Source organism: Nelumbo lutea, chromosome 1 (assembly GCF_056320005.1).
Source record: "Nelumbo lutea isolate HS-2025 chromosome 1, American lotus-T2T, whole genome shotgun sequence".
NCBI classification, from domain to species: Eukaryota; Viridiplantae; Streptophyta; class Magnoliopsida; order Proteales; family Nelumbonaceae; genus Nelumbo; species Nelumbo lutea.
Window position 1 is genome coordinate 132,373,782 of NC_142684.1, and position 27,790 is coordinate 132,401,571.

Genomic DNA, 27,790 nt, shown 5'->3' on the forward strand with positions numbered 1-27,790 from the left:
TTTAAAATTTATTAAAAGATTAAATAAAATGAGAATAATTAGACCAATATAACACTGGTGTATTACACTGAAACCTTCCCACAAACTATCCACACCATAGCATGAACCATCCATGAGAAAATATTGTAAACAATATATTGAGATATGACCCATCCCTGTCCATGCTATTTTGGTCCTGTCTACAATATACACACTACCGAATGCCACCTAGTACCTGGAATTGCCATGCTTTTTAGCAACACTTAAGCAACTAACGGACCTACAACAGTATTTGACATTAACTAAAATGTAACTATAGTCGATTTCAATGCATGATATTGTTGGCAAAGCATTGGAAATATCTGCAGGTCCAACAGAGTAACCATATAGTTTGAAGTAAGAAAAGGATTGATATTTATGAAGACCAGTTTTTTGTGGTGTTAAATGAGGACGAATGTATATTCATGTTGATTTTTTTTTTTTTTTGTATCAATAACAGCAGGGAAAATGGTATATTCCGAGATTCTTAATAGTAATATTTTGTATTCCCATGTACCGAACTCTAAGACTATGGTTTGTTTGAAGGAAAAGGTAGGGAAAGGGAAACATAGGGAAGTCCATACAATGTTTGTAAAGGTTTTCTTACATTTCCCTTCCTTTCTCCACTTTTTCCATCAAACCAAACACAGCCTAAATCCACGAAACAAAAAGCAACTAAGCATATAAACTTTCTTAGTGTTGTAGCTTAATGGATCACCTATACAACCCAAATGGAAAAGAACGATCTCTTTGTTTTCTTTTTCCTTCTTGGGTGGGGTAGAAAGGTGACAGACACCAAAATTCACAAGCAAAGAACTCTGTTACTATTATACATGACAACATAGATTCAGCCAAGCAGTTATCTGATCCGGTTCTTGAAAAGAAACTCAACAATTTCAAGAGAATCAGCTCTCCTCCTTGCAGTAATTTGCAAAATTGCACCATCAGCAAGCATGTGTTGCAGCACTCTTGTAATATTCTTGGTATCATCAATCCCAAGATGGTGGCTTCCTAGCAATGGAATCCCAAGTTCCTTCATCATGGTCATCATTCCTGGGGCCTGGCATCCATTAAAAAAGTGGAAACATCAACCATAGAATACCTATAGGCCGTAGGTATTAAAGATCCAAAGGTCCTGTTACTGGGAATTAGGCCATTATTTCAAATTCCTTGCAGCCATTTACTGGAAAAAAGATTCAAAACAAACAAGTGCAGAAAGTAAATTTTGTCAATGAGTGCTTACCCTCCTCTGGTAAAAATTGAGATAGATGTCCTTTAAATTGATCCACTCCATGAAATACGGTGGCAATCTCATACTTGACACTTTGCATTGTTGAGGGACCTTTGTCTTCAAATCCCAGTTACCACTAATATACACAACAGAAAGATTAATCAGCAAAACAATGTCTAGTCAGTGCTGCCACACAATGATATCATTCAACTAAATTTGAATGACAACATTACTATAATTAGCTTTACAGGCTTAATGCTTTTCCATTTTCTCTATCAAAACGAATCATGCAATTCCTATATATTCTACAGTAGATTTTTCTTTCTTTGACATACTGTATTCCTTTTACTTCCTACCCTTTCTACTTGAAAATGTTTTAAGTGTCATTATCAGAAAATGGATCTGGGGGAATGCTTCAGTAATACAACAAGCTAAGAACAAATTCTAGGTTTAGAAAAAAAATAATAAAAAAGGAGCATCACCATCCAGATACTTTGGTATTAATATTTCCTAGCATTGATTTGCATAAAGATTATAACAATTTATAAATTTAGGAACCATCTAATGTTCCATTCAAAACAGAATCTGCGTACACAATGGTAACAGGATTCAAGCCACGATGAGCTGATGGCAACACATTCTCCCTAGGCAATTCACAACATTATTAGACACATTCACATGGAATTACCAACACTTGTAAAACATTTTCCAAAGATGTTCAAGACATTTAAACACAAAAGTTCATATAAGAACAGAACATATATATTTATACATGGTGACCAACCAACCAAGTTACAAATGCAGCACGGTGAAGAGGTCCTCCCAGTTCCCTTTCCCACAAGCGATGATGGGCAATCCAACTTTCAAATTGTTGAATAACTTCTTTAAATGGAATTGCTGTATCATGCCAGACACTGCACATTACATTTCCAACATCACCATACCAGTCCATATGCAAAAGATAAACACAAGATAAACAATTCCTGAATCCCTATGCCATATCTTAATCCACAAATAGAGTTTATAGTAAATATCTTGAATGAAGTTTCTAGAGAGCAAAGAATTTATTTCTTATAGTGTATAATTGAAGTTTCAATGCAGATAGCATAAGAGAATGTTGAGGTGTCTTTGAAACGGCTGCTGAAATCACTTTTAAGGGACCATTAGTAGGCAAACTCCAAAACAATTTCATGTAAGATATTGTTGTTTCCAAAGCTATTATTCAAATGAAATTCTTCAGTGAACCATTGTGATCATCCATGGCATACATGCTTTTCAGAAGGACCATTTCTATCTCAACTTGAACAATAAAGTTATTTGTTTCCAAAAATAAACTTCCACTAAAATTACTCTTTTAATGGCAATTTGGTTAATTTAGCATTTACAGTCAACAATAATGTCAAACAACAATAGAAGAAAATGGATATGTTACAACTCAGCTCAAGGTTATATTAGTGTTTAATACAAATATACAATACAAGAATGTCTTAGAAATCCAACCACTTCAACTCTTACACCCAGCTATCCATTATTAACTATTAGAACAGTTCCAAGCAACTTTTTTCAAGCATGGCTCAGATACCAGCATTATCTCCTCCACATCTGGTTGAATTAGGTCGGGCAAGCCTCTAAGGTTTACAAAGAAGAAAAGAGAAAGTAGTCTAGTCAAATGATTAAAAAACATTTTTTTATCAACAGAACAGAAATAAATTTTATTAATAGGGAGGAACAACAAAATACAAGTTGTGAGAAAAACAAACCTATTACATAATTAACCCCCCACTGAGATTACAAATGTGCCCGAAACATCTGTCGTCTTTGAACCCCCTGCTTGGAAAGGCTGTCTGCCAAGCTGTTAGCAGAACGTCTGACCCATCTAACTTGGATATTCATATTTTTTACAGGCCCTTTAAATTGCCTGAACTCATTTCTCAGCTGCCACGTCACTCCGTTTTTCAACCATCCCACAACTATTTTCAAGTCTTTCAATGATCAGCCTATCGGCTCCCATTTCCTTGGCTTTCTCAATCCCCCCCTAGAGCAGCAAGGAATTCTTCCCTGACTGAATCATCCAGATCAATTGGGCCTGAAAACATGCACAAATAGCTCCTTCCCCATCTCTATTCTCTAAGTATTCCTCCAATCCCTGAGGGATCCAGGTAACCATACTACTGCCATCAAAATTCAGCTTCAGCCAACCTTCCCTTGGGGGTGACCACACCTCTAGAATTTTATGTTTCCTAGAGAACTTAGCTATATCCCCTCAACTCCTGACAAAGTCCACCTTGAAGCCCATGAAGAGTTTCAAGGTCTTAACCCAATCAGCCACCCTAAAAGTAATGGCCTCAACCACTGTCTCCTTACTTCTCTCCTTCTCCCAAATATTCTTGAATTCCTTTCTTCCCGAACTGTCCAGACCACTGCTGCTCTTGCACATCTCCACAGGATCCTACCCCTCCTTTTTTTGCTCCTCAACACAGTAGGGCTAAACAACCTTTCCAAACTGGCAGGAGGGAACCATCTGCAACCAAAAAGAGAAAAGAACCATTCCCAGATACAACAAACAAAGGGACAAGACATTAGGAGATGAAAAGTCGTTTCACCATTCAATTTACAAAGAACACACCAATTGGGGGACAATGACCACTTTGGTCTTTTCCTCTGAAGCATGTCACATGTGTTAATGCAACCATGGTCAACCTCCCATCAAAAAACATTGACCATAAGGAGAAAGGAAACACACCAAATCTTTTTAACAGGAAAGAAGGGGGAGGAAGGACTAGAAATAAGAGATATGAAGGACTTACAAGAAAAGGCCCCAACAGGGTTAAGGGACCAAACTCATGTATCTCTACTACCCTCATCAAAGAAAATAGAGCCCAAAATGTTCAACAAGTTGGATACATAAGGGATTTCCAACTCTTTAAGTTTTCTGGTAAAACCCAAATTCCAATCAGCGCAAAAGAATTGGGATGATGTTGAAAGAAAACGGTCGCAGGCCTGTCTTTAAGGCTTGAAAGAGCAAAGAGGGAGGGGAAAGCATCTTTCAGCAAAGCTTCCCCAACCCAGATATCCTCCCAAAACCTTATCTTGCTGCCAAAAGCCAAGTCAAATTTACAAAATTAAGGAAACAAGAGAGGATAATATGAATGGATTTCAAGGTGCAGCCAAAGTATCTCTACGCAGACAACTAGCACCCATCCATTCCTTGATCAGATCGTCCATGAATATTTGCCACCACTTTATGCCACAATTTCTCACTTTCTAGAGGAAACTGTCAAAGCCACTTACTCAACAAGGCCTGATTTTTTAGGCCCACATTACCAATCCCCAAACCTCCTTCCTTCCTTTTTACCACTAGTTCCCATCTTAACAAATGATCTTTCTTCCCATCCCCTGGTTCCCAAAGAAAGTCCCTCGTTAACTTCTCAATCCTTTTAACCACTACCTGACGAATCCTAAAACTGACATAAAATAAATTGGGAGGTTGTCAAAAGTTGATTTAATTAAAGATATTCTTCCTCCCAAAGAGATAATTCCTTTTCCAACTAGCAAACCTTTTCTCAACCCTTTTTTCGTGGAGTAGTTTCTGAATATCTCCATGGTCTTCACCCAATGTGCAGTTCTGATTTTTATTGCTTCAATAACTTCCTCCTTTGTTTTGCTTTTTTCCTGAAAAGATTCTTAGGTTTCTTTCCTCCCATATAGTCCATACTGTAACTGCTCTCACTGCCTTCCATATGCACTTTCCCCTTTTCTTCTGTTGACACAGGAAAAAGGGGCTGAATAGACTTACCACATCCTGTGGGGGAGCCCATCTACATCCAAAGAGAGAACAAACAACATTCCAAATACCAGAAGCAAAATAGCAAGATAATAGTAAGTGGGTTAAAGTTTCACCACATCCCAAACAAAGGACACAGATGAGGAGAGAGGCAATTGTTTGGCCTCCTTTTCTGTAGCACATCACAAGTGTTTACCTTCCCTAGGAACACTTCCCAACAGAAAGCTTGTACTTTTGGAGGGATCGGTTTACCTTCCCTAGGAACACTTCCCAATAGAAACCTTTTCTCAACCCTTTCCACCACCAAAATCCAAAAACTAGTCAATCTAGGGTCACCACCTAAAGGCAACCCTAAATATCTAAGTGGCCACTCTCCACTCTCACACCCCTAATCTCCTCATCTTCCAAATTAATGCCAGCCACCAAGCTTTTATTCCAATTAACACACAAATTAGACACCTTCTCAAACAGACTTACCACAAGCTTCAAGTTCTCGATCCCCTCCCTACTCTCACCATCACACAAGATTAAGATGTCATCTGAAAACTGGAGGTAAGTCACCGCGACCCTGTCTCTCCCTAAAGACCAACCTCTAAACAACTACAAACTGCTTGCTCTTGAAATCAATTTACTAAGGACCTCAGCCACTAAAGTAAAGAGGAAGGGAGAGAGGGGATCACCTTGTCTTAAGCCTCTAATCCCTTAAAAAAAACAACCACCGACCCTTTCAAAAATTAAAAAGCATTGTTTCTGATGTAATCTGTACTATATGCCGCAAAGGGGCATTCTAGTCTTTTCCCTTTTTTTATTATGTATCTGGTCACCCTACTATTTAAAATAAAAAACTGGTTGTTGTTCTTCTCCTTGCTGAACACATGGTATCAGAGCAGGACAATGCTCTCTAAATCTGTTCTCTAGTCATAGCACATCTTCCTTCCTTGAACTGAGAATAGAAGGAACAAACTTGTCCCAGCCCTGAGAACACTCTGGCCTCTCTCTACCCAGAACTCGACTGTAATCTAAAAGAGGACAATATCAGAGATCTGTGGATGATTGATTGAACCTTATTTAGAGGTCAGTGATTATTTTTCTTTCCTTTTATTATTTCTGGGTTGCAGTTTTCAAAAGATTTGCTCGGACTGAACAGGGGCAAAAACCAAATTATTTGTAGCCTCGGTTCTTGGCAGTAAGACCAAGGACAGGCTAAGTTCTGCATTGACCGAATGGTGTATGGGGTGTTTGACCTTTCTTTGTGAATCTGTAGATCCGAAAACTATAAGGTTTTGAAACCTTTGTAGGTCATGAGTGACCTGGTTAATTTGACAGAGTACTGCAGTGACTTTCACTGATGTTTTTGTGGCTTGTATTGGCTTGGAAGAGGTCCAAGTGTTGACAGTTTTAGACAGTGTATGCCCTTAGCTCCAATCAGATTGATGTACTGATACATTTAAAGTAGATGAGTAAAAGTACATAATTGTTTCATGTTATGATTGGTGTGTTTCTGTGTAATTGCCCCTTAAACTTGACACTTATGAGACTCGTGTTAGTTTAGAATGTTCTCAGCTATTGGATAGACTTGGGGAGTTTATTCTGCCAAGGCTGACACTAATGTGCTGCCAAAGAAGTTGGGGCAGCTTGTCTCAGCTGCTAGGGTTGGACCCGGAGTACATGTAGTGTGTGTTTGTTTGAAACACTGAGCCCAGACCATTTTCCAATTACGCCCTGGACCTTGGAGACTGATGGGCAAAACTGAAAAGTTACACCTAGCCCCTAGACTCGATTATGGTACTGTACTACTGGGTGTCAAATTGGGTTGTCTTTGATATGCCAATTAGTGAAATCCTTTGGATGTTAAAACCTGGGTATGTTGGGGCAGCCTGAGAATTCACTCGAATGGGTGATCATAGTGACAGGATCAGCCCCTTTGTCGGACAAAGAGAATGATCGGGACTGCACTCTCTCTGATGGAAACGAAAACTGTCGGCAGTCGATTTCAACTGTGTTTGAGATTTGTTTTGCAAAATATAATTATATGATATAGATATATTATGTTTTAAGGTAAAGGGTTTGCAAAAGGTGTTAATTCCCAGGACCCTCCGAGCAGAGAGTGCAATACTACACCTTGCAACCAGGGGAGAGGTCCTTCCCTGTCGGGCAGTGTTTGATCATTATGGGCTAAGAGGTTAAGTGTAAGAGACCATTAAGGGCTATTTACCTGATGGGCTATATCTTACTTAAGTCCATTATCCTTGGGCCTTCATAGGATGGCTAGACTCAATTATCATTTAACTGTAAATGTTGGGCCCATTAAGAACCCATGAAGATGGACCCAGGGGTTCACTGTGCTTGATAGTGAATTCGGCCAGGCCTTTTCACAGAGGCTGGGCCGAACCCATGTGGGCTTATGTAAGGTCATTGTTAGAGTCCCACGCCATACAAAATGAATCTAAATGGGCCAGCAACTACCTAGGGACGTGAGTCACTTACTTAATGGGCCTAAAGCCCATGATTAATTGGATTAATCAAGTGGTCACATGACAGCTTAAGCAGTCATGTGACTTGGGCGAATATGAGGTGGATAAGGGTATGGAGTATCCATTAGGATAAGAGGATAAATCTTATCCACTTAGAGAGTCCAAATCCAAATAAAGATTTGGATTAGGAACCTCCTAATTCGATTAGGAGTGATGCTCCTTAAGGTTCAAGTAAGGAGAGATCGAACTGTTCTAGTTACACATCTGCTCTCAGTTCTCTCTCTGCTCTTGCCGCCCTAGAAACCCTAATTCATTCTCCACCTTTGTGACTGATCTTGATCAGTTTTGATTTCTGATTTTTGCAAGAAAATGTCAAAATTATTTCGTGCTCACCTCCCTTGTACGATCCAATCAGTTGGATTGCAGTTTTACTGAAAGCTGTGTTGCTGAATCAGCTTCATTCTAAACTGCACCATCTTCAGTGGAGGTTGGTTTTGGGATTCAGTTTGGGCGTGAACTTCCACTTTGGGAGCTACACTTGTGGAATCCGTATCAGGTATACTTCTCCCTTCTTTTTGGTTTCAGAATTGGTCCAATTTCGATGCAAGAACAATCTTTGAAAAAATCAATTTTTCTAAAACTGGGAATACGATCCCCGGAAGGTTGCATGAAATTTTTGAAATTTCGCCCAACCATCTAGCATGGTTCGACCATCCATGTGATGGATCTAACCTTCCTTCAGACAGACCTTTACATTGGCTTGTATTGGCTTATAGTGGCCGACTGGTACAACAGAATATTGATGGTTATGGCTTAATGTTAACCTTGGAAACCTATTTGACCTGTCAAAGTGTGCTTCTACATAAGCTGAAAATGGGTTCTGATTGTCAATCACTCAGAGTGAGGGCTGTGAATTTCTCTTTGTGGGTGTGTATTGACTGAAATCATGAATACTGAAGATTTTGCAATTTCGAGAACCACCATGAATCAAAGTGGAATGAGTAGTGGTCATGACTCCATGAGTTTCCCAATGACTATTACCCCACTGGATGGTAGGAATTACCTGGCATGGTCCAAGGAGATGATGTTGTATATCACAGCTAGGGATAAAACAAAATATATTAATGGGAAAATAAAGGAACCTAGGGCTGGTACAGTCGAATACGACAAGTGGGACCAAGAAAATTGCATGATTATGTCCTTGATTTTGACATCCATGTTACCATCCGTCAAACAGAATTTTATGTGGACCGAGACAGCAAAAGAAATATGGGACCAAGCACAAGCAACTTATTTAGAGCAAAGACATTATGCTAGAATTTACTAGCTACAAGTAGAATCTTCGACATGTAAGCAGGGAGAAAGGGACTTATCGACTTATTATTCTGCCCTTACTTCAGTTTGGAAAGAACTAGACTATTATCAGAACATTGATTGGGAATGTGAAAAGGATGCTAAAGCATACAAAAAGTTAGTTTCACAACAAAGGGTGTTCGCTTTCCTTCTGGGTTTGAATCCCGTGTATTAACCTATTCGTATTCAAATTTTGGGCAGCAAGGACCTTCCGTCTGTCCAAGAGGTTTATGCACTTGTTCAGTCTAAAGAAAGTAGGAAGTCTGCCATGAATTCTCCTAAGGGGGAGACTATTGCTCTTGCTGTAAGGGGTAACACTGGGGCACCAAGAAAAGGGGAAAATCAGAAAAAGACATGATAAAAACAAATTGTGGTGTACTCATTGCCAAAAATCTAGGCACACCCGTGAAACCTATTGGGAATTGAATGGGAAACCAAATGGGCACAGGAATTGGGTAAGAAATCAACACAAGAACCATGCAGGAAGCCATACCAGAAGAAGTTTACTTCAGCTAACTTAGCATCTCGTGAACATCAAAGTACTTCTCAGGGTTGTCTCCCTTATTCTGACCCAAAGATATATCAATTCCTTCTGTGACCACTTAGAGCAATATGGTAGGGCTCTCCGCAATGCTGATTCCGGACCCACACCTTCTACTTCTTTTGCCTCCTCTTCAAGTAATTCTGCCTCAGCTTTCCATGTGTCTACTGATAACCCAGAATCCCCATGGATTATTGATTCCGGTGCATCCAACCACATGACTGGTAAGTCAACCTTGTTTCAAACATATTCTCTTTTCTATGGCAAAGATAAAGTCAGGTAAGCAGAAGGATCCTTCTCCTCCATTGCTGGTCAAGGATCTATATCTTTGCCTTTTGGCCTCTCCTTATCTAATGCCCTACATGTTCCAAAGTTACCTATTAATTTGCTATCCATTAGTAATATCCCTCATGCCTTGAATTGCTCAGTAACCTTTCTTCCACATTCTTGTGTTTTTCAGGATTTGGCTACCGGAAGGACGATTGGTAGAGGGAACATGGTGGATGGTCTTTATGTGCTGGAGAACAAAGTTGGTCTTATAGCTTCAGAGTCTTTGCGTCCATCGAGTAAGAGTCGTATTGTTTTGTGGCACCACCGTTTGAGCCATGTGTCTTTTGAGTCATTGAAGTTTTTGTTCCTAGATTTGTTTAAGTCATTGTCTGTTAGTGATTTTCAGTGTCAAATGTGTCAAATTGTCAACTAAGTAAACATTGTAGAACCTCATTCCCTTTACGTAATAAAATATCAGAATTTCCTTTTCACATTGTGTATTCAGATGTGTGGGGACCTGTTAATATTCCAACTGAGAATGGTTACAAGTATTTTATTTCCTTTGTTGATGACTTCTCTTGCTACACTTGGGTTTATCCTATGCATTCACGGGAGGAAGTTCCTAAAATTGTGAAAAACTTTCAGCGTATGGTTTACACCCAATTTCAATCTGAGATCCAAATCTTTCAATTAGATAATGCCAAGGAATACTTCCATGGAGACCTCACAAATTTCTTTGCATCTCGCGGCTCTCAACATAGGAGCTCATGTGCCAAAACCCCACAACAAAATGGGGTTGCAGAGAGAAAAAATCGACATCTCCTTGAAGTTGCTCAAGGCTTAATGTTACAAATGAATGTCCAAAAAAAGATTTTGGGTGGATGTTGTCCTGACTGTTGCCTATGTCATCAATAGAACACCATCTCGAGTATTGGAATATAGGTCCCCTCATCAGCTCCTCTTCCCTAAAGCTCCTCTGTTTCCTATCCCTATGTGGGTCTTTGGATGTAAGTGTTTTGTTCATGCTCTCTCCTACTTGTGGTAAGCTTGATCCCAAAGCTATTGTGTGTATTTTTCTTGGTTATCCCCTGGCTCAAAAAGGCTATCGTTGTTTTGACCCTGTGTCTAAAAAATATTGTCTCTATGGACGTCTCTTTCTTTGAAGATGTTCCGTACTTTCCTATTTCTCCTCAGGGGGAGAGTAGAGTTGAGGAGAAACAAAGTCAAACTCAAGTTTTGTTGCCTTCTATTCCCAATCCTCCTCCATTTCGTGTCTTTCGGAGACTGCGCTACAAAAATCAAGGCCAACAAAGTTCAATTGCCACAGAGCCACCGGAAACTATGCCACCAATGCCATCAGAATCTCAGGGGCTGGGTCGTTCACCTCACCCAGATAGTATTGTTCCAGTTGATGTTCCTGAACCTATTGATATTGGCACTTCAAGTTGTGATCTGAACCTCCTTATTGCAAAAAGGAAGGGTGTAAAATCATGCACCACACCCCACCCCATATCTCCTTCTTGTCCTATGAGAATTCTCATCTTCTTTTTGTACTTTTCTCTCTGCCATTGATAGTGTTCCCCTTCCCAAGAGTGTTGTGGAGGCCTTGTTCCTCAGTGGACAGATGCAATGACAGAAGAGATCAATGCTCTTCACAAGAATAGCATGTGGGAGCTAGTAGACCTTCCTAAGGGAAAGGAGCCTATAGGGTGCAAATGTGTGCTCTCTATAAAACATGCAAATGGGTCTGTGGAAAGGTACAAGGCTCGGCTAGTTGCAAAAGGCTTCACACAGGTGCATGGAGTTGATTATGCCGAGATTTTTGCTCCGATTGCAAAAATGAACTCTCTTCGGGTTCTTTTGTCTTTAGCTGTAAACCTTGATTGGTAGCTTCATCAACTTGACATAAAGAATGCCTTCCTGAACAGTGATTTGGAAGAGGAAGTGTATGACTCAACCCCCTGGTTTTTGTGCGAAGGGAAGTGAACAAAAGGTCTGCAAATTGAAGAAATCTTTGTATGGTCTAAAGCAATCTCCGAGGGCTTGGTTTAGCAGGTTTCACCAAGCAGTTCAACAGATGGGTTTTAAGTAGTGTCAATCTGATCACACACTTTTTGTAAAGAGGGAACAAGAAAAAACAGCAGCCTTGAATGTCTATGTAGATGATATTGTCATCACTTGAGACTAGGTCTCAAAGATTCAGAGATTAAAGAAATTCCTCACTACACAGTTTGATGTAATGGATCTAGGGCATTTGTGCTACTTCCTTGGTATTGAAGTTGCTCGCTCTCAACAAGGCATCTTCATTTCCCAAAGGAAGTACACCCTAGATCTCCTAAAGGATACAGGGAAGTTAGGAGCTAAACCTTGCTGACACACCTATAGATGTAAATCATAAACTTGGGGATTGCAGTGGTGAGCCCTTGAAAGATCCAAGGCAGTACCAAAGACTTGTGGGCAAGCTTCTCTACCTATCCATGACCAGGCCTAGCATTGCATATGTTGTGGGTGTCCTCAGTCACTTCATGCATGCACCCAAGGAGGCACACCTAGAAGCAGTAGACAAAGTTCTTAGGTACTTGAAGAGGTTCCCAAGGACAGATTTACTCTTTAAAAAACATGGGCACATGAGAGTAGAGGTGTACACAGATGCATATTGGACCAGCTCAGTGGATGACAGAAAATCTACCAATGGATATCGTGTCTTTGTTGGTGGAAACCTTGTGACTTGGAGAAGCAAAAAACAGAGTGTGGTGGCTAGGTCAAGTGCAAAGGCAGAATACAAGGCTATGTCACATGGAGTTGCAGAGTTACTGTGGATCAAGAACCTATTGAGTGAATTAGGATTTCCTTTTGATGATCCTATTTCACTCTGTTGTGACAACAAAGCTGCCATTAACATTGCAGCCAACCCAGTTCTCCATGATAGAACCAAACATATTGAGGTTAACAAGCATTTCGTCAAAGAAAATTGTTAAGGGGCAAGTGTGCACTCCCTACATTAGCTCTGATGAATAGCTTGCAGATGTTCTTACTAAAGGATAATGCTCACTACGGCATTATGATCTTTGTGACAAGTTGGGGATGATTGACATCTACGCCCCAACTTGAGGGGGAGTGATGTAATCTGTACTATATGCCGCAAAGGGGCATTCTGGTCTTTTCCCTTTCTTTTTGTTATGTATATGGTCGCCCTACTATTTAAAATAAAAAACTGGCGCCACCAGTGCTGATTCTTTTTTGGCTCTCATATCTTTCGTTTCTTCTCCTTGCTGAAAACAATTTCAATCTATATTTTTTTCCTTTTCATTAGTTGTTTTCTTATTATTCGATAAAAGTGATCAATTAGGTATTGTCCTTGTCTTTAAAAAGAGTGACCTGTAGTATCATCATCATCCATTCCTTATCCCAACTATATGGGGCCCATGTCCTTTTTGGTGTACCCCTAGCTCTTCTAGTTCTAGCCCTTCAACTTGTAACAAATCATACCAACTGATGGTAGCTCAGTTGGTAGGATCTCTGACTCATCGGAGTAGAGACCTGGGATCAAATCCCACTACCACCAAGGTTGAGGGTTAAGGGAGGGGGATGGGCTAACCCCCCGTTGTGTAGCCCCATGAAGCAACATACATACATACATACATACATACATACATACATACATACATACATATATATATATATATAACTTCTTCTAACTGGAGCTATTGGTGGTCTTCTATGCACATGATCAAACCATCTTAGTCTACTCTCTCTCTCATTTTATCACTTATTGGAGCTACTCTTAGGTTCTTTTTCTCTTTTGATAGCTACTCCTAGGTTCTTACGGATGACTTCATTCCTAATCCTATCCTTTCTAATTTTTCCCCTCATCCATCTTAGCATTTTTGTTTCTGCCACACTCATTTTCTCGACATGTTGTTCTTGACTGCCCAACACTCTGTTCCATACAATATAATTGCCCTTGCAACTGTTATATAGAATTTTCCTTTTAATCTAAGTGATATCCACCTATCACATAAAAGTCCAAATGCACCCCTCCACTTTGCCCATCCTCGTCTAATTCTTTGGGTGACATCCTCCTCAATCTCTCTCTTGATATGAATCATTGAACCAAGGTACTGGTCACATTTTGTTATCTTTTGGTCTCCAATCCTAAGTGTATCCTCATTTACACTCCTATTATTAATTTATTACAAAATTTGTATGCGGTCACATTGAGTTATCTCTTGGTCTCCGATCCTATGTATATCCTTATTTAAACGCATATTATTAATTTATTACTAAATTTATGTCATATACTCTGTTTTAAACTACTTATTTTAAAACCTTTTTGATGAAGTTGCTAAGTGTACGCGACCTCGGGACATGAGTTGCTAAGCTTCTTGGACGCCTACTCGGGCTACAACCAAATCAGGATGGACCAGTCCGATGAGGAAAAAACCAGCTTCATAACCGAGTTCGGCCTGTACTGCTACAAGGTCATGCCCTTCGGACTGAAGAATGCTAGGGCGACCTTCCAAAGACTTGTGAATAAGCTGTTTCAGCCCTTAATTGACACGAAAATAGAATGTTATGTAGACGACATGGTCGTCAAGACGCAGTTTTCACAGGAATTAATACAAGACTTAGATTCTGTCTTCCAAATTCTGCGTCAATTTAGCATGAAACTGAACCTAAACAAATGTGTCTTCGGTGTCACCTCGGGTAAATTCCTAGGGTACATTGTCAACCGGCGCGGTATTGAGGCCAACCCGGACAAGATAAAGGCCATCCTAGATATGAGACCACCCCGAAAAGTAAAAGAGGTTCAGAGGCTAAACGGCCACGTAGCCGCCCTAAGCCGCTTCATGTCCAAATTGGCAAACCGTTGTCTGCCTTTCTTTAAGGCAATCAAAGGCAAAGGGTTCGAATGGACCCGAGACTGCCAGCTCGCGTTTGACGAGCTAAAAAGCTACCTCGCTAGTGTGTCGATCCTAGCCAGGCCCGAGGAGGGCGAGGTCTTAGAACTGTACCTCTCGGCAAGCGACGAGGTGGTCAGTTCGGTACTAATAAAAGAGGTAGATCGGGTCCAGCGGCCCATCTATTATGTTAGTAAAATTCTGCAGGGACCAGAGACGAGATACCCGCAGATAGAAAAGCTAGCATACGCACTGGTAATCGCAGCTCGGAAACTCCGCCCATATTTCCAGGCTCACACTGTCATCGTCTTGACTGACAAACCTCTGAGGCAAGTCTTACTCAAGCCCGAGGTTTCCGGTCGGCTGACGAAGTGGGCCATCGAGCTCAGCGAGTACGACCTCCAGTATAAGCCACGAACTGCTATTAAGGCCCAAGCCTTAGCAGATTTTATCGCCGAGTGCACGTTCAGCCTCAAAGTCCCTAGGCCGGTTGAGCCCGAGATCCCCAGTTTGGGTGAGCCCGGAGCTCCCAAGCCAATAGAGTCTGAACCCCGTGAAGTAGCAGCCAGTGTGGCATCTCTCCTGGTTAGGCCAAACGCGAACTGGGATGAGGAGCCATGGATCCTTCACGTAGATGGCTCCTCGAACCAGCAGGGCAGCGGGGCTGGAATAGTGTTGTGCGGCCCAGGTGGCACGAAATTGGAATACGCACTACGCTTTGAGTTCACGGCATCCAACAACGAGGCGAAGTATGAGGCATTGATAACCGGGCTGAACCTAGCGCAAAAGGTAAGAGCAAAACACATAGTTATCTGTAGTGATTCCCAGCTTGTGGTCAACCAGGTTACGGGCGAATACGAAGCACACGAGCTGACTATGATCGCCTACTTGGCAAAAGTAAAGGAGGCTCTGCTCAACTTTCAATCACACTTCATCAGGCAAATCCCGAGGTCAGAGAACACTAAGGCCAACGCCCTGTCCCGGTTAGCCAGCACAAGTCACAACACCATGAGAACCGTGTATATAGAGGACTTACCTCGGCCTAGCATTCTTGGTGGGGCAGAGGAGGTCGCTCCCGTCCTTGAAGCAAAGCCGAGCTGGATCGACCCACTCGCGAGCTTCTTGCTAGATGGAACCCTCCCTGCGGACCGCAATGCAGCCAGGAGGGTGCAGCGCCAGGCAGCCAAATACGTCATAATAGATGAACGACTATACCGACGGTCCTACACGCTCCCCTACCTGCGTTGCTTGCGACCTGCCGAAGCTGAGCTCGTACTCCGCAACACTCATGAAGGTCTGTGCGGCGGACACTTGGGAGGCAGGACCCTCGCCCAAAAGGCACTTCGACAAGGGTACTACTGGCCAACGATGAAGGCAGAGGCCGTCGAGCTCGTCAGAAAATGCGACAAGTGTCAGAAGCATGCCAATATCCACCATCAGCCTGCCGCCGACCTCAAATACCTCACCAGTCCATGGCCCTTTGCGCAATGGGGCATCGACCTCCTAGGGCCATTCCCGCCAGCAACAGGTGGGAGGAAGTTCCTAGTGGTGGCAGTAGATTACTTCACAAAGTGGATAGAAGCCGAACCTCTGGCAACAGTTACAGCCCGAAACGTACAGAACTTCTTTTGGAAGAACATAGTATGTCGCTTCGGGTTACCTCGGGTACTGATCTCCGACAATGGCAAGCAGTTCGAGGATATCAAGTTTCAGGAATGGTGCCAAGATATGGGAATTCGGCAAAACTTCACATCGGTCGCACACCCGCAGGCAAACAGTCAGACAAAAGTAATGAACAGAGCTATCCTCCGCGGACTGAAAGCGCGACTAGACCGAGCTAAAGGGTTGTGGGCGGACGAGCTACCAAGTGTTCTATGGGCTAACCGAACCACGAAAAAAACCGCCACAGGAGAAACCCCCTTTAACCTCACCTACGGCACTAAAGCGGTAATCCCGGCGGAGATCGAAATACCTACACTACGAATTGAAGCATATGACAATCAGACAAACGAAGACGAGTTACGTACCAACCTCGACCTACTGGACGAGGTAAGAGACCTCGCGCACATCTGGACCGCAGCCTACCAACAAAGAGTAGCTCAGTACTACAATGCCAGAGTAAAGAAACGGAACTTCCGCGTCAGCGGAGATCATGGCACCCGAGCCCGGCGTGGGCAAACTTGGACCAAATTGGGAAGGGCCCTACCGAGTAAAGAGAGCACTCGGGGGGGCATACGAGCTCGAAACTTTAGAGGGCAAATAAGTACCCCGAGCGTGGAACGTCGTTAACTTGAGACGATACTATCTATAGATCACTAAGCGAAGTGGACTAAGTCGCTACTAGAGCCTTAAGGATAGAATGCCGAGTTAACAAGGACCTCGGCATAGGCAAGCGAAGGCAAAACAGGCCGCACGAGTGCAGTAACCCGGGCAAAACATATTGGGCATATGGTCAGTTCGGCAAAAACAGTCAGTTCGGGAGAGAGAGCGACCAACACTTAACCAAAAGAAAGTCATTAAAAAAAAATACAATATCGAGCTCACAGGCCCGGAGGTACTTCTTCACCATCAGAAGGCACTTCAACGATACCCGAAGGTCCTGCCTCATCCTCAGAGTCCGGCTCACCATCTGTAGCGTCGGCCATCTCCTGAGTAATGCGCGAAGTGGTTATAGCGCTAATATCGAGCTCGGGGTACGTATTCCGGATCATCCACCGGCTTAGTTTAAAGCCACTTCTGTACGAGGCCACCATCAGGTCATCAAAGAGCAACGAGGCGATATATTCATCAACGGCCTTCTTCTTGGCATCCTCGATGCCTTGAGAAAAGATCTGTGTCCTCTCCCTAATATCCTCTTGAAGGTATTCAACCTGATGCTGCAAATCCAGCCTCAGGTCCGCCATATGCTTCACCACAACTCCCATGGCCTCGACATCTATCTGAGACCTCGCCTTCCTGGCCTGTGCAGCGCGAGAAGCCGCCTCAGCAGCTCGGGAAGCCGCCTCGGCAGCACGGAAAGCCTCTTCGGCAGCTCGCGCCTGCCTCGAGCTCCTTTCCACTTGGGCCGCCAAGGCATGGATAGAAGAATTCACCTACCAAAAGAAAAAAACAAACGATCAAAAGAACGATAGCAAGAAAGATAAAAGCAAAGAGCCCGACAAGAAATCGCTGACTTACCACCATGGCATGAGTGGCAGCACGACAAGCTACCTGGTTCAAAGGAAGCTTGGTCCATGCCGCGACCTCCTCAGGATAAATGGCCTCCCTACTCTTCTGAAGAGCGTGGTTCAGCGACAACACGCTCATGAACTCACCTTGGGCTCCCGAGCCTGAGGGCCCAACTCACGTATAAGCAGACTCAGAGTAAGCGGGAGCCCCTGTGTAAGTAGCCTCGGCATAAGGGGCCTCTGCCGCTTCATGTACTGGAGGGGCCATCTCGGGCTCCCTGGGCGGATCCACTGACGGGTAGTCTGGTACCTCGGGCTCCGCATCTCGGGGCAGCTCGGCACGAGTCCGTTTGGCGACTCGCTTCCTCCTCTTCATGACGTGAAATAGGTTCCCGCCACGAGTCTTCTCTAAGTCCATCACACCTGCAAAAAGAGCTCGGCATCAGGGAAACGAAAGAACAGAGCAAAACAAAAGACAAACCTCTGAGTAAGGAACCTACCCGAACTCAGACCGGCCTCAATGAGCTTGGCCTCCGTCAGATAATGGAGGCATTTTAGCCCAAGTCGTGCCCATTGCCGAAGGCCCTTCGCCGTCTCCTTATCAAGTGTAACACCGGCGTCAGGGGCAGCCATCCCCCACTCGGTTTGGAACGGCCACCCCAATGCACTTCACACCTCGAAGTAGTCCCGTTTCCACGCCGGGACCTTGTTGGGATGTTCGTGTAAAAGCTTAAAACTCGGGCGAGGAGACAGGTAATACGCCCGCCTACGCCCGGGAAGGGGACCCGCTTGCTTCTTAAGCATTAAAATGGAAGAGAAGATCTCCAGGTCTAAAGGCAAGACCTGTTCGCAAAATAGGGATATTGTCCCCACCAAGTTACGAATAGAGTTCGAGTGAAGCTGGCCGACAGTAACGCCGAAGTGGATCATAACCTCGACAATGAGGGGGTGGAAAGGCAGGCGCAACCCCGCAACGAGCTGCTCCCGAAATATCACGATCTCATCAGGACCGTGTTCCCAAGGGAAACTGCCCGAGGGTATGAAGTAGGTGTACTCCCTAGGCAAGTTGAACTGGGTAATAAGGGAGTGAAGCCCCTCAGGCGTCATGGTCGAGGGCCCAAGTCTAACGTCCGACCTCGACGAGAGGAGGACACCAAACTACCCGAGGCGACTTGGCCTACGGGTTCAAACTCTTCCTCGAGTTCTACCTCAGATTCACTAGGACTGTCAGAGGATGCAACTCGGTTCGTAGAACCTGCATCTGACCCCCTTGAACTGTCTGAGCTATCCGAGCTAGACATCGGAAGGAGAAGAAGGATTCCAGGAAAGTAATCACCCGGAAAAAAGCAAACAGACTACGGGACGTGAACGCGAGCTAAAGGCTTGAACGCGAGCTGAAACTTGGACGCGAGCTCAAGAAGCAAAACGCAGGATAATGACAGCGACTGGGGTCCCCCACTATTTATACCCACAGTAACCGAGAATCAACGGTTCTGATCAAAGCAAATCCAACAACCCGCAGTCGCGCTGACCGCACGTCTCCTGAGACCGAGACATGACTGGCCGCACGTCTCTTGAAGTTGAAAAGGGCGCCAGCGCACGTCTCCTCGCATTAAAGGCGGCAGCGACGCGTTTTTTCAAATTTGAAAAGACGCCCGTTGTCACGTCTCCCAGCGGCGCGCTTTTTGAATTTTGAAATAAGCGCGCGCTGTCACGTCTGTCAGCATTTATAGACAGATTGACGCGTTTCCCGTCTTTTTGGCGCTCGAGAAACCCAGAAAAATCCTGACAAACGCGCACTTCACGCTAGCAGTCAAAACCAATTCGAAGTACGGGACAAATCCACCCGCCACCTCGCGAACTCCCCGCGCCAGAGCAAGTCCCTTAGCGCGAGGAGAGGGGGGCAATTGATGAAGGAAGATTTGGCCCGACCTCGTAACCACTCAACACGTGGCAAAGGCAACAGCTCAGCACAACGGCACACCCAAGGCGCGAGCTCCGAAAGGAGGAACCAGCGGTCCGAACTCCCTACAAGGAGCCCGAACTCCCCATAAGGAGCCCGAGCTCTCCCTTAGGCCCCAAGCCTTACGAACACAAAGGGCAACAAGCCGAACTGGCCTGCCCCATGGCAGTTCGAGCCACACCTCTATCCGAACTCAAGACTTCACCTCGCACACCACTCTAGCACTTCGCCCCCAGGACGCCGAACTGAACAACCGTACCTGACACCGAAGGAATCCGTACCCAGGGGCGACGCACCTGACTGACTTGGGATCTGACGCTTGACAGCCGCACTTCAACGGCCACCTGCCACCGCCACCTGCCACCACAGAGGTGATGACACCCGAACTGGCAGAAGCGCAGAGGCAATCATACCCGACCTGACAGAAGCTTAGGAGTGAGTGCGCGAAGTGGTTATAAAAGGCTCTACCCCCCAAGAACAAGGTATGTGAACTTTGCGCCATCTGGTTTTATCTTGCCTTTGAGAGAATACTAACTTGAGCTTCGGAGCATTCTCATCGGGTTCTCCCCCGGAGATTACTCGCTTTCTCCCCCGTTTCAGGCACCCTGTGCTCCAGCCCGAGGCAAGATCGTTGACAGCTAGGATCGGTCGGATTGCGCACCATCACTTTTCTTTGGAAAGAGGTGTTTAAAATTGCCATATCATAAACTACTGCAAAATCTAATATTGTACCTCTTGATTCATTCCTCTCCCCAAACCCAAATCCCCTATGCACCATATCATATCCTACACTTCTTTTCCCTACATACCCACTAAGTTTCCGATAAAAATCTTCTCTTCATTTGGAATTTCTTGGATTAATCCTCCTACGTTTTCTCAAAATTGTTTTTAAATGTTTTCTTCTAAACCCACGTGAGATGCAAAAATGAACTATGGCATGTGTTAGACCCTTGACAGCAGTTTTCAGAAAAACAAAAATTACCTTGTGACAGTAGATTTGTAGGACTTTCCTCTCTATTAAACATTGGTATATTACAATCATCTGCATGACAGGTCTACTTCTCTAATCTCTCCCCTGGACCCCTTCATACCAAAACAGATCATTAATCTCCCTTGGTTTAACTAGCCTTCAACAGTCACTCTTTTGCAGCTGCATCAGAATCCCTATTCCATGTTTACAAAGCTGGGAACAGGATGAGGGTGACAGTTTTGAGTCAACTTTGACCATCAGATTTACTTGTATTGAGCATGTATTACCAAGGTATCGGCCATAAAGTATCTAGTTGTATCGTGGTAACATGTATACAAGTGCTTTTACTCCAGTTAATTTCCAGAATGTATAACCTTTAAAAACACTTAAGAGTAAGGTTCCTAACCCCCACCCTACCTTGATCTACAAAAGAAGGGGAAAAAGGGAAAAAATATGATATTATCATCAATGTTGCATGGACACAGACAGAGAAGTTAGAATCTGACACGTTTTCAGGAGTCTGTTGAAAAACATGAGGACTCCTGGACACATCTAGAAACAAGTATAAACTATTAAAATACTACATTATAACTATATAGAAAAAGTTTTTACATATTATATTTGTTACTTAGAGACATCTTTTTATTGATAGTTATTTAGTAACATTTTGTAGAAAAAGTAACAGTCAATGTGAAAATTTAAAAATAAAATCAAACATATAAAACATTTTCAAGCATGTAAAACCCACAATCTCTTTTTTGCCTCAAGTGCATTACTTCAAGTAGCTATTGTGATGTAAAACATATTACATTCCTAATTCTACGAGCCACCTTTGTGCCATGCCCCTCGAGGCAAGCCCAAACAACTCCATGTTAGGGTCTTAAATTCTTAGTTTATCACACAAAAAAATAGTGATTTTATAATTTTAATTGCTTTTTAATAAAACAATTTATTAGGATGAATGAATGAACAACATTAGCAAAATAGGGGGTTCTCGGGGCTCTGGGGGCGTGGTATGGGGGTCCGGGGGTGGAGCCCCCGGCCCAACTGCCAAGTTCAAAAAAAGCAAAAAAGCGTCAAATTTTCAGAAGGTGCACACCTAAGCTGAAGTGCAAGGTGCACCAAGTGTGTGCGCCTTTTGAAAGGGCACGCCTAGGACCTAGCAAGGCACATACCCTAAAATGCACCTCGCCTGTGCACCTAGGTGCGCCTTTTAAATCACAGGATACTCCTTTTAGGAACAAATGGTGGTTTTGTGATGATACTATTGATTGTTAAAGAATTAGAAATTGTCAATAAAACATTTACAAGCTTTAGTGCAGTTTTCTTGGTATCAAATTGCACAACTTACAAAATAAAGGGTAAGGTTAAAAAAGCTATTAACTAGAAGGGCTTGATAAAGGCATGCTTAGAAACTACCTAATAATCATGTAACCAAATGTCAATAAGCAAAAAAGTTAGTACATTAATGTTCAAATTGTCAAGCAACACTACAATATTGAGCAAGAAAGGTGACATTTTAATTCTGCCATAACCAAAATAAGAATCACCTCCATACCGATCAACTCCTAGTTTTCCATATTTTCCTTCAATATACTCGTTAATTCTTTGCTGACTCATTTTGGAAGGCTGCACAAATCTGAAGAAGATAATTAAAAAACAAAAATGTAAGCATCTGAAGGTGATTATTCTCAGTAAGTGCCAATTATTAATTTTAATATACTATATAGATGCAGAAAGTAGCAAAATAAATCCTACTGCATATAATATAAATATAAAATTACAAATATTTATTATCTGAGATATGATTTGGGGGAGGGAGGGTAGAGAGGGGTAAAATAAGACAACTTGGAGCCCACTATGTTTCCAATAGGGACAGTTATTGTAGACATAGATTCCTGTGAGAAATGCTTTCTTTGCATATACACTAAATGTATCATGACAGATTTTACTAACTTATTCAAGTATGTGTATATGCTTGGAGTTAACTAGTGAATCCTATGACTGCCACTCCTGGCCCTCACCTACAGCTGCAGGAAAACCCAAGATTTTTTTACTGTGGCATCCATGCAAAATTTGCAGTCATTTATTAAAATCCACCTACTTCTACTAGTCAGAGATAAAAATCCATTTAACTTCACAATTTCCCCAAATCTAATCTTCTATGACCCTTATATCGGTTGTTAATCCATGTTATTATTTGTAAATGTAAGCACAAAATATTGGTAAGAAGCTAATGAAAATTCAAAATGAAACGCATTAATAGAAAAATAAATTGAAATCCTGGTATAACATTCACTAAAAATCCATCCTTTTTCTTAACTTTTCAACAAAGAAACTGCAATTTGTGAGCATCTGGGAGCACCAATTTTGATTTTTATCTCATTGAAGACATCTCATATCTTTTAATTTTCTTTTTGTTGGCAAGAATAAAAGATTTACCAAGTAAAATTGAGAGGAAGGAAGACACCCAGAAGAACAAAGAACAAAAGAAAAATACCAATAAATTCAGTTTGAGAAAGCTGCATTTATTGCAATTGGCCTTTTATTGTGAGTATTACTATAAAGCAGAGAAACAATTCATTAGACCCAGAAGAGTTGCGTTCATTCCTCTAGGTTCCAGGTGGATAAGTAATTCATGAGGACAGGGGAGCAACAGTTTTAATTTCAACTACTTTTTCATCTTTGACTGGTTGACAGTTCAGAATTCTCATATACAAACGTCTCCACTAATACATGCATGATGGAATCCATAAAACATATCATTGCTTAATATGTTAGACAGTTTTGTATGCCCTTAGCTTCAATCAGAATGATGTACTTTATGAGTTTATTGTAAATGAATAAAAATGCATATTTGATTCATGTTCCCTTGGTATGTTTCTGTGTAATACCCTTAAACTGGACACTTAATGAGACTCGTGTTAGTTTAGAATGTTCACAGCCAGTGGGTCGGTCTGGGGAGACCTATCCGCTGACACTGTGGTGCCACCAAGTCGGTTGGAGTGGCCTGTCTCAGCTGCCAGGGTGAGACCCTAGGCACATACAGTGTAGGATTAATTGAATCTATGAACTGGACCAGATTTCCAGTATTACCCTGGACCTTGGAGATTGATGGGCAAAACTGGAAAGTTACACCCGACCCCTAGACTCGATTATGATACTGCACTAGGTGTCGGATTAGGCTGTCTTTGATATACCAATCAGTGAGATCCTTAGCAAGGGTCAAAACCTAGGTATGTTGGGACAATCCGAGAATTCATCTGAGTGGGTGATCATAGTGACAGGATCAGCCCCTTTGTCGGACAAAGGTAATGATCGGGGATGCACTCTCACTGATGGAAACCAAGACTGCCGACAGCCGATTTCAACCGTTGAGATTTGTTTTGCAAAGTATATTTTATATGAGATACAAAAGTATATATATTATGGTTTCTAAAATGTTTGCAAGAAGGTTTTAATTCCCGGGATCCATATAAGTGGAGAGTGCAACACTGTTCCTTGCAGCCGAGGGAGAGGTCATCTCTTGTCGGACAGTGTATGATCATTATGGGCTGAGAGGTTAAGTGTAAGACCATTGAGGATAATACCTGATGGGCTAATCTTGCATCTGCCCACAGTCCCTGGGTGTTACAAGGTGACTTGGCCCAGGGACCACTTAGGGTAAGTGTTGGGCCCATAGAGCCCATAAGATGGGATTCAGGGGGTGCAATGTCCATAATAGTGTATTCGGCCAAGCCTTGTAACAAAGGCTGGGCTGAACCCATGTGGCTAATGTGTAGATCAATGTTTGGGTCCCACGCCATACAAGGAAGCCCAACTGGGCAGCAGTTTGGAAGGCTTTTTGAGTACATAACCTTAAATGGGCCTTAAGCCCATTTCGAACTGGGCTGATTTGATCAGTCAATTAAAGGGGACGAATTCTGAAGTGGATCAACTAAAAGGATTGTGCTTAGACCCTATCCACTTAGAGAGTCCAAAATCTAAATGAGATTTAGATCTGGAAACCTCCTAATTAGATTAGGAGATGGCTGATCTGATCTACAGATAAGATAAGGATTATCCCTTATCACTGAAAGGGACTTCTAACCCAAATATGATTTGGATTAGCAACTCCTAATCTGATTAGGAGCTGATCCCTTTGAGATTATAAAAGAAGAAGGGGGCGGCAGCCTTTTACAACAAAACACACAACATATTTTCTCTTTAGAGCAAAGAAAGAGAGAAAGAGAGATTTCCTGCATACTGTGAATTCTCTCCTGCCGCCTCCTTCCTGTCATTGCCATTCCCTTCAGTTCGATCTCCAGTTCTAGGGAGAAATCAAGATTTGATCTTGATCTCAATCTTTTGGGAAAAGATTGGTTGGAGTTGTACCCACAAGCCATCCAGTTGATTCTTGTGAAGGGTCAAGTTCTTTTGAAGAACGTTGTTGATTCTGCTCCATCCTTCACTGCGCCATATTCAGTGGGAGCAGATTTTGGATCCTTCCTTGGGCGTGAACACCTCCATTGGGAGATATTGATTCTCTGTATCAGGTATATCCTCCCTCCTACTTCTTTTGGTTCAGATCTGATTCAGTTTAAGGTTCAAGAATGATCCTTGAAAATATGATTTTCTAAATAGGGAATGTTATTCTCAGTTGAAGGGAGAGAAAAATTTTTGAAATTCGCCCCTTATTCCGCAATCTTTGGGCGTCCATGGGATGGATCTCTCATCACTTCATAATAATATATAACTTTTTAGTTTACAACCCGTGTCTTTTCCACCTAAGAAATCAAATTCCCTCAGATGTATCAGACTGAGTCTCCTAAATCCATATCCATGCAAAATTTGCAGTCATTAATTTACTAAGTACAAATCTCTGCAGGGTTTTAGTATGTAAATGAGGAAAATCACAGACTAAAAGTAAAATTCAACTGAACTTATCAGGGGAACTTAGTGGCAGAAAAATTTTTAATAGAGTCCATGAATAAAGTACTAGTGACATGTGCAAGTGAGGTTGAAACCTGTGGAAAAAATCTACAACATCCATGGTTTTTGCATCAACTATTACCACAGGAAACTCAAGAATCTCAATCTTTCCCTCCAAATCAAGCACCAAAAAGTAATCTAGATGCTGAGAGCGCAAATGTTTGAGTTGGGCAGCATTCACTTGGAGCTCTGTGGAACAATTATGATTGAACTTTTCAAGATGCATTGGATCATCCATCTGAAAAAAACCAAAAAAAAAAAAAAACTCAAAATTAAATGCATATTGACATGTTTATTTGACAACTAAGGCATATCAGCGTGGTAAATGTTTTCTATTAAGATAGAAATATCATCAGAGGATTCATGACTATGAAATATGCATCGATGACGAGCAAAAACCTAATATCATAATAATGCATCTCAATTCATCCAATACATGGGCACAAGTTAATGATCAGCTAGATGGAAATTCATGTTTCTCAGAAAGGGAAAAGAGTTTAGAAAAGTTAACAAGACAAGCCACTGAAATTGGACGAAGCTTATATAAGAAGAAAAATATCCCCAATTATAGAAGGGGAAACACCCCAAATTCATTCTGAAGGAACTGTCAGTCCAGGAAGGTATCATGGAACTGTGATTTGTGGTAATTATTCATGAACAACTGGACCTTGGTAGCATGTAAGCATGTTCAATTGCATTCTGGAATTGAGTATTTGTTTGGAGCTCAGTCATAGTTTTTATAATTAAAAACACACTTAACAAGAAAGAAATAGCACATGCATAAGCCCCAAATCATGGTTCCAAGGTCACCTAATCCTCTACAACATGATCAAGACAGCACCACAACAAAAAGGGCATAAACGCTTATGGGGGAAATATAACAAGGGGATAACATGCTGGTTCCATTCAATCAGAACTCCAAGCTTCCAAGGCACTTCGCAAGTCCTATACAATGTCTGATGGTGCTGACCATAAATATTACGTATGTGAATTCTATCACAGTTGGCACTGCCTCAAGTAAGCATGTGCTTGCAATGAAGTTAATAGGGATGCTCCTACATGTCACAGTTAACACGTAGCGTTAAAACCAAGGACTAACAGCCAAACACCTAGAACTCTTACCTTAGAATGCAATAAAGGTTGGCCAATGCCTTTGTAATAAGAGAACTTTGATCAAACAGCCAGTGTGCAACAGCAATATAACAGTAACCCTAGAAGGAGAAAATAGACAATCAGGAAGAAGTGGTTCTTGGAAAATATAGACTACCTTTGTGCACTTGCCCTGCGTATAATACAAACATAATGGCTTCCAACGTTCGCTCTTCAGACCTACTGACTCGACGTGAAGAATAGATGCTGATGCTGAGACTGCTGTGGCAGTAGTAACATTAAGCCTTCTTGGAGACGGAAGAAGCGAGAGAGAGAAAGGAGCTCCGGAGAGGACAGATTCGACAAAGGGAAAGCTGAAACACAGAGAGCTGTAGCGTCCTGAAGAAACCCTCGCAAACACCATTTCTGATTGTGGTGGTCCTAGCTTCCTTGGACTTGGAGGAGGCAGTAAACAACAACACTCCTGCTCTGCGCGCGGGAAATGGAAGGAAGGATACCCTCCGGTTGGGCTAAGAAGACCTACCCGAACCCGACTACTCCCAACAAAACCTCGTTCGAGAGTCTCGGTTGTCAACGGGCTCAAAAATCGGTGGTGTAGCGCTCGGTTAAAACCGTGAATCATAACCCTGATGTATTGATCTAGCCCCTTCACCAAAAAAACAAAAGATCTGGCCCCACCTTCAATTCTATCACTTCAACGATGCCTTCTTTGTTTGTACAGACCTAAATGACCATTGAAGTCTAGTTGCCTTCGGCGATGTTTGGCATTGATGCCGTTTTCTGAAAAAACGGCGCCAACTAGCGCTAAAATAGAGAAAGTGGTGTTTCGAATTTGCTCTATACCACAGGTTGAAAATAAGGAAAGTGTGGTTTAGAGCAACGTAAAATTCAATGGTTTTTGAAAAAATGGTGCAAACAATATGGTATCATCTGTTTTGAAATGTGGGCATTTATTGAATAAAACAATGCCACATAGGCATCATTTCAGATTTTTCCTCGTTATGTGGATTTGTACACATAGGTTTACAAAAAGCAAG

General features: G+C 42.5%; 1 protein-coding gene across 2 annotated transcripts; it reads right to left on the reverse strand.

Annotated features, from left to right (window-relative positions):
* Nucleotides 1-694: 694 nt before the first annotated feature.
* On the reverse strand, nt 695-27,501 carry LOC148877642 (Polynucleotidyl transferase, ribonuclease H-like superfamily protein). 2 transcript variants are annotated; one of them, XM_088942258.1, is made up of 6 exons: nt 26,911-27,501; nt 25,679-25,881; nt 22,231-22,311; nt 2,038-2,163; nt 1,262-1,385; nt 695-1,078 (listed from the first exon to the last, which is right to left on the reverse strand). In XM_088942258.1, exons 1-6 carry the CDS (start codon nt 27,373-27,375, stop codon nt 878-880), a joined length of 1,200 nt encoding a protein of 399 aa, XP_088798384.1. In that variant the 5' UTR covers nt 27,376-27,501; the 3' UTR covers nt 695-877. The 2 variants fall into 2 exon arrangements, with proteins under 2 accessions (XP_088798384.1, XP_088798385.1); XM_088942259.1 differs by having other exon boundaries at nt 2,038-2,146; nt 22,223-22,311; nt 26,911-27,500.
* Between the last annotated feature and the right edge of the window lie 289 nt (nt 27,502-27,790).

Coding starts and splice junctions, on each gene's coding strand:
- LOC148877642 (XM_088942258.1), bottom strand. CDS start 27,375: ATGATTCACGGTTTTAACCGAGCGCTACACCACCGATTTTTGAGCCCG. Junction 25,882..26,910: donor CGCAGGGCAAGTGCACAAAG/GTAGTCTATATT, acceptor GGTTTTTTTCAG/ATGGATGATCCAATGCATCT. Junction 1,079..1,261: donor TCAATTTTTACCAGAGGAGG/GTAAGCACTCAT, acceptor AATGGATGCCAG/GCCCCAGGAATGATGACCAT.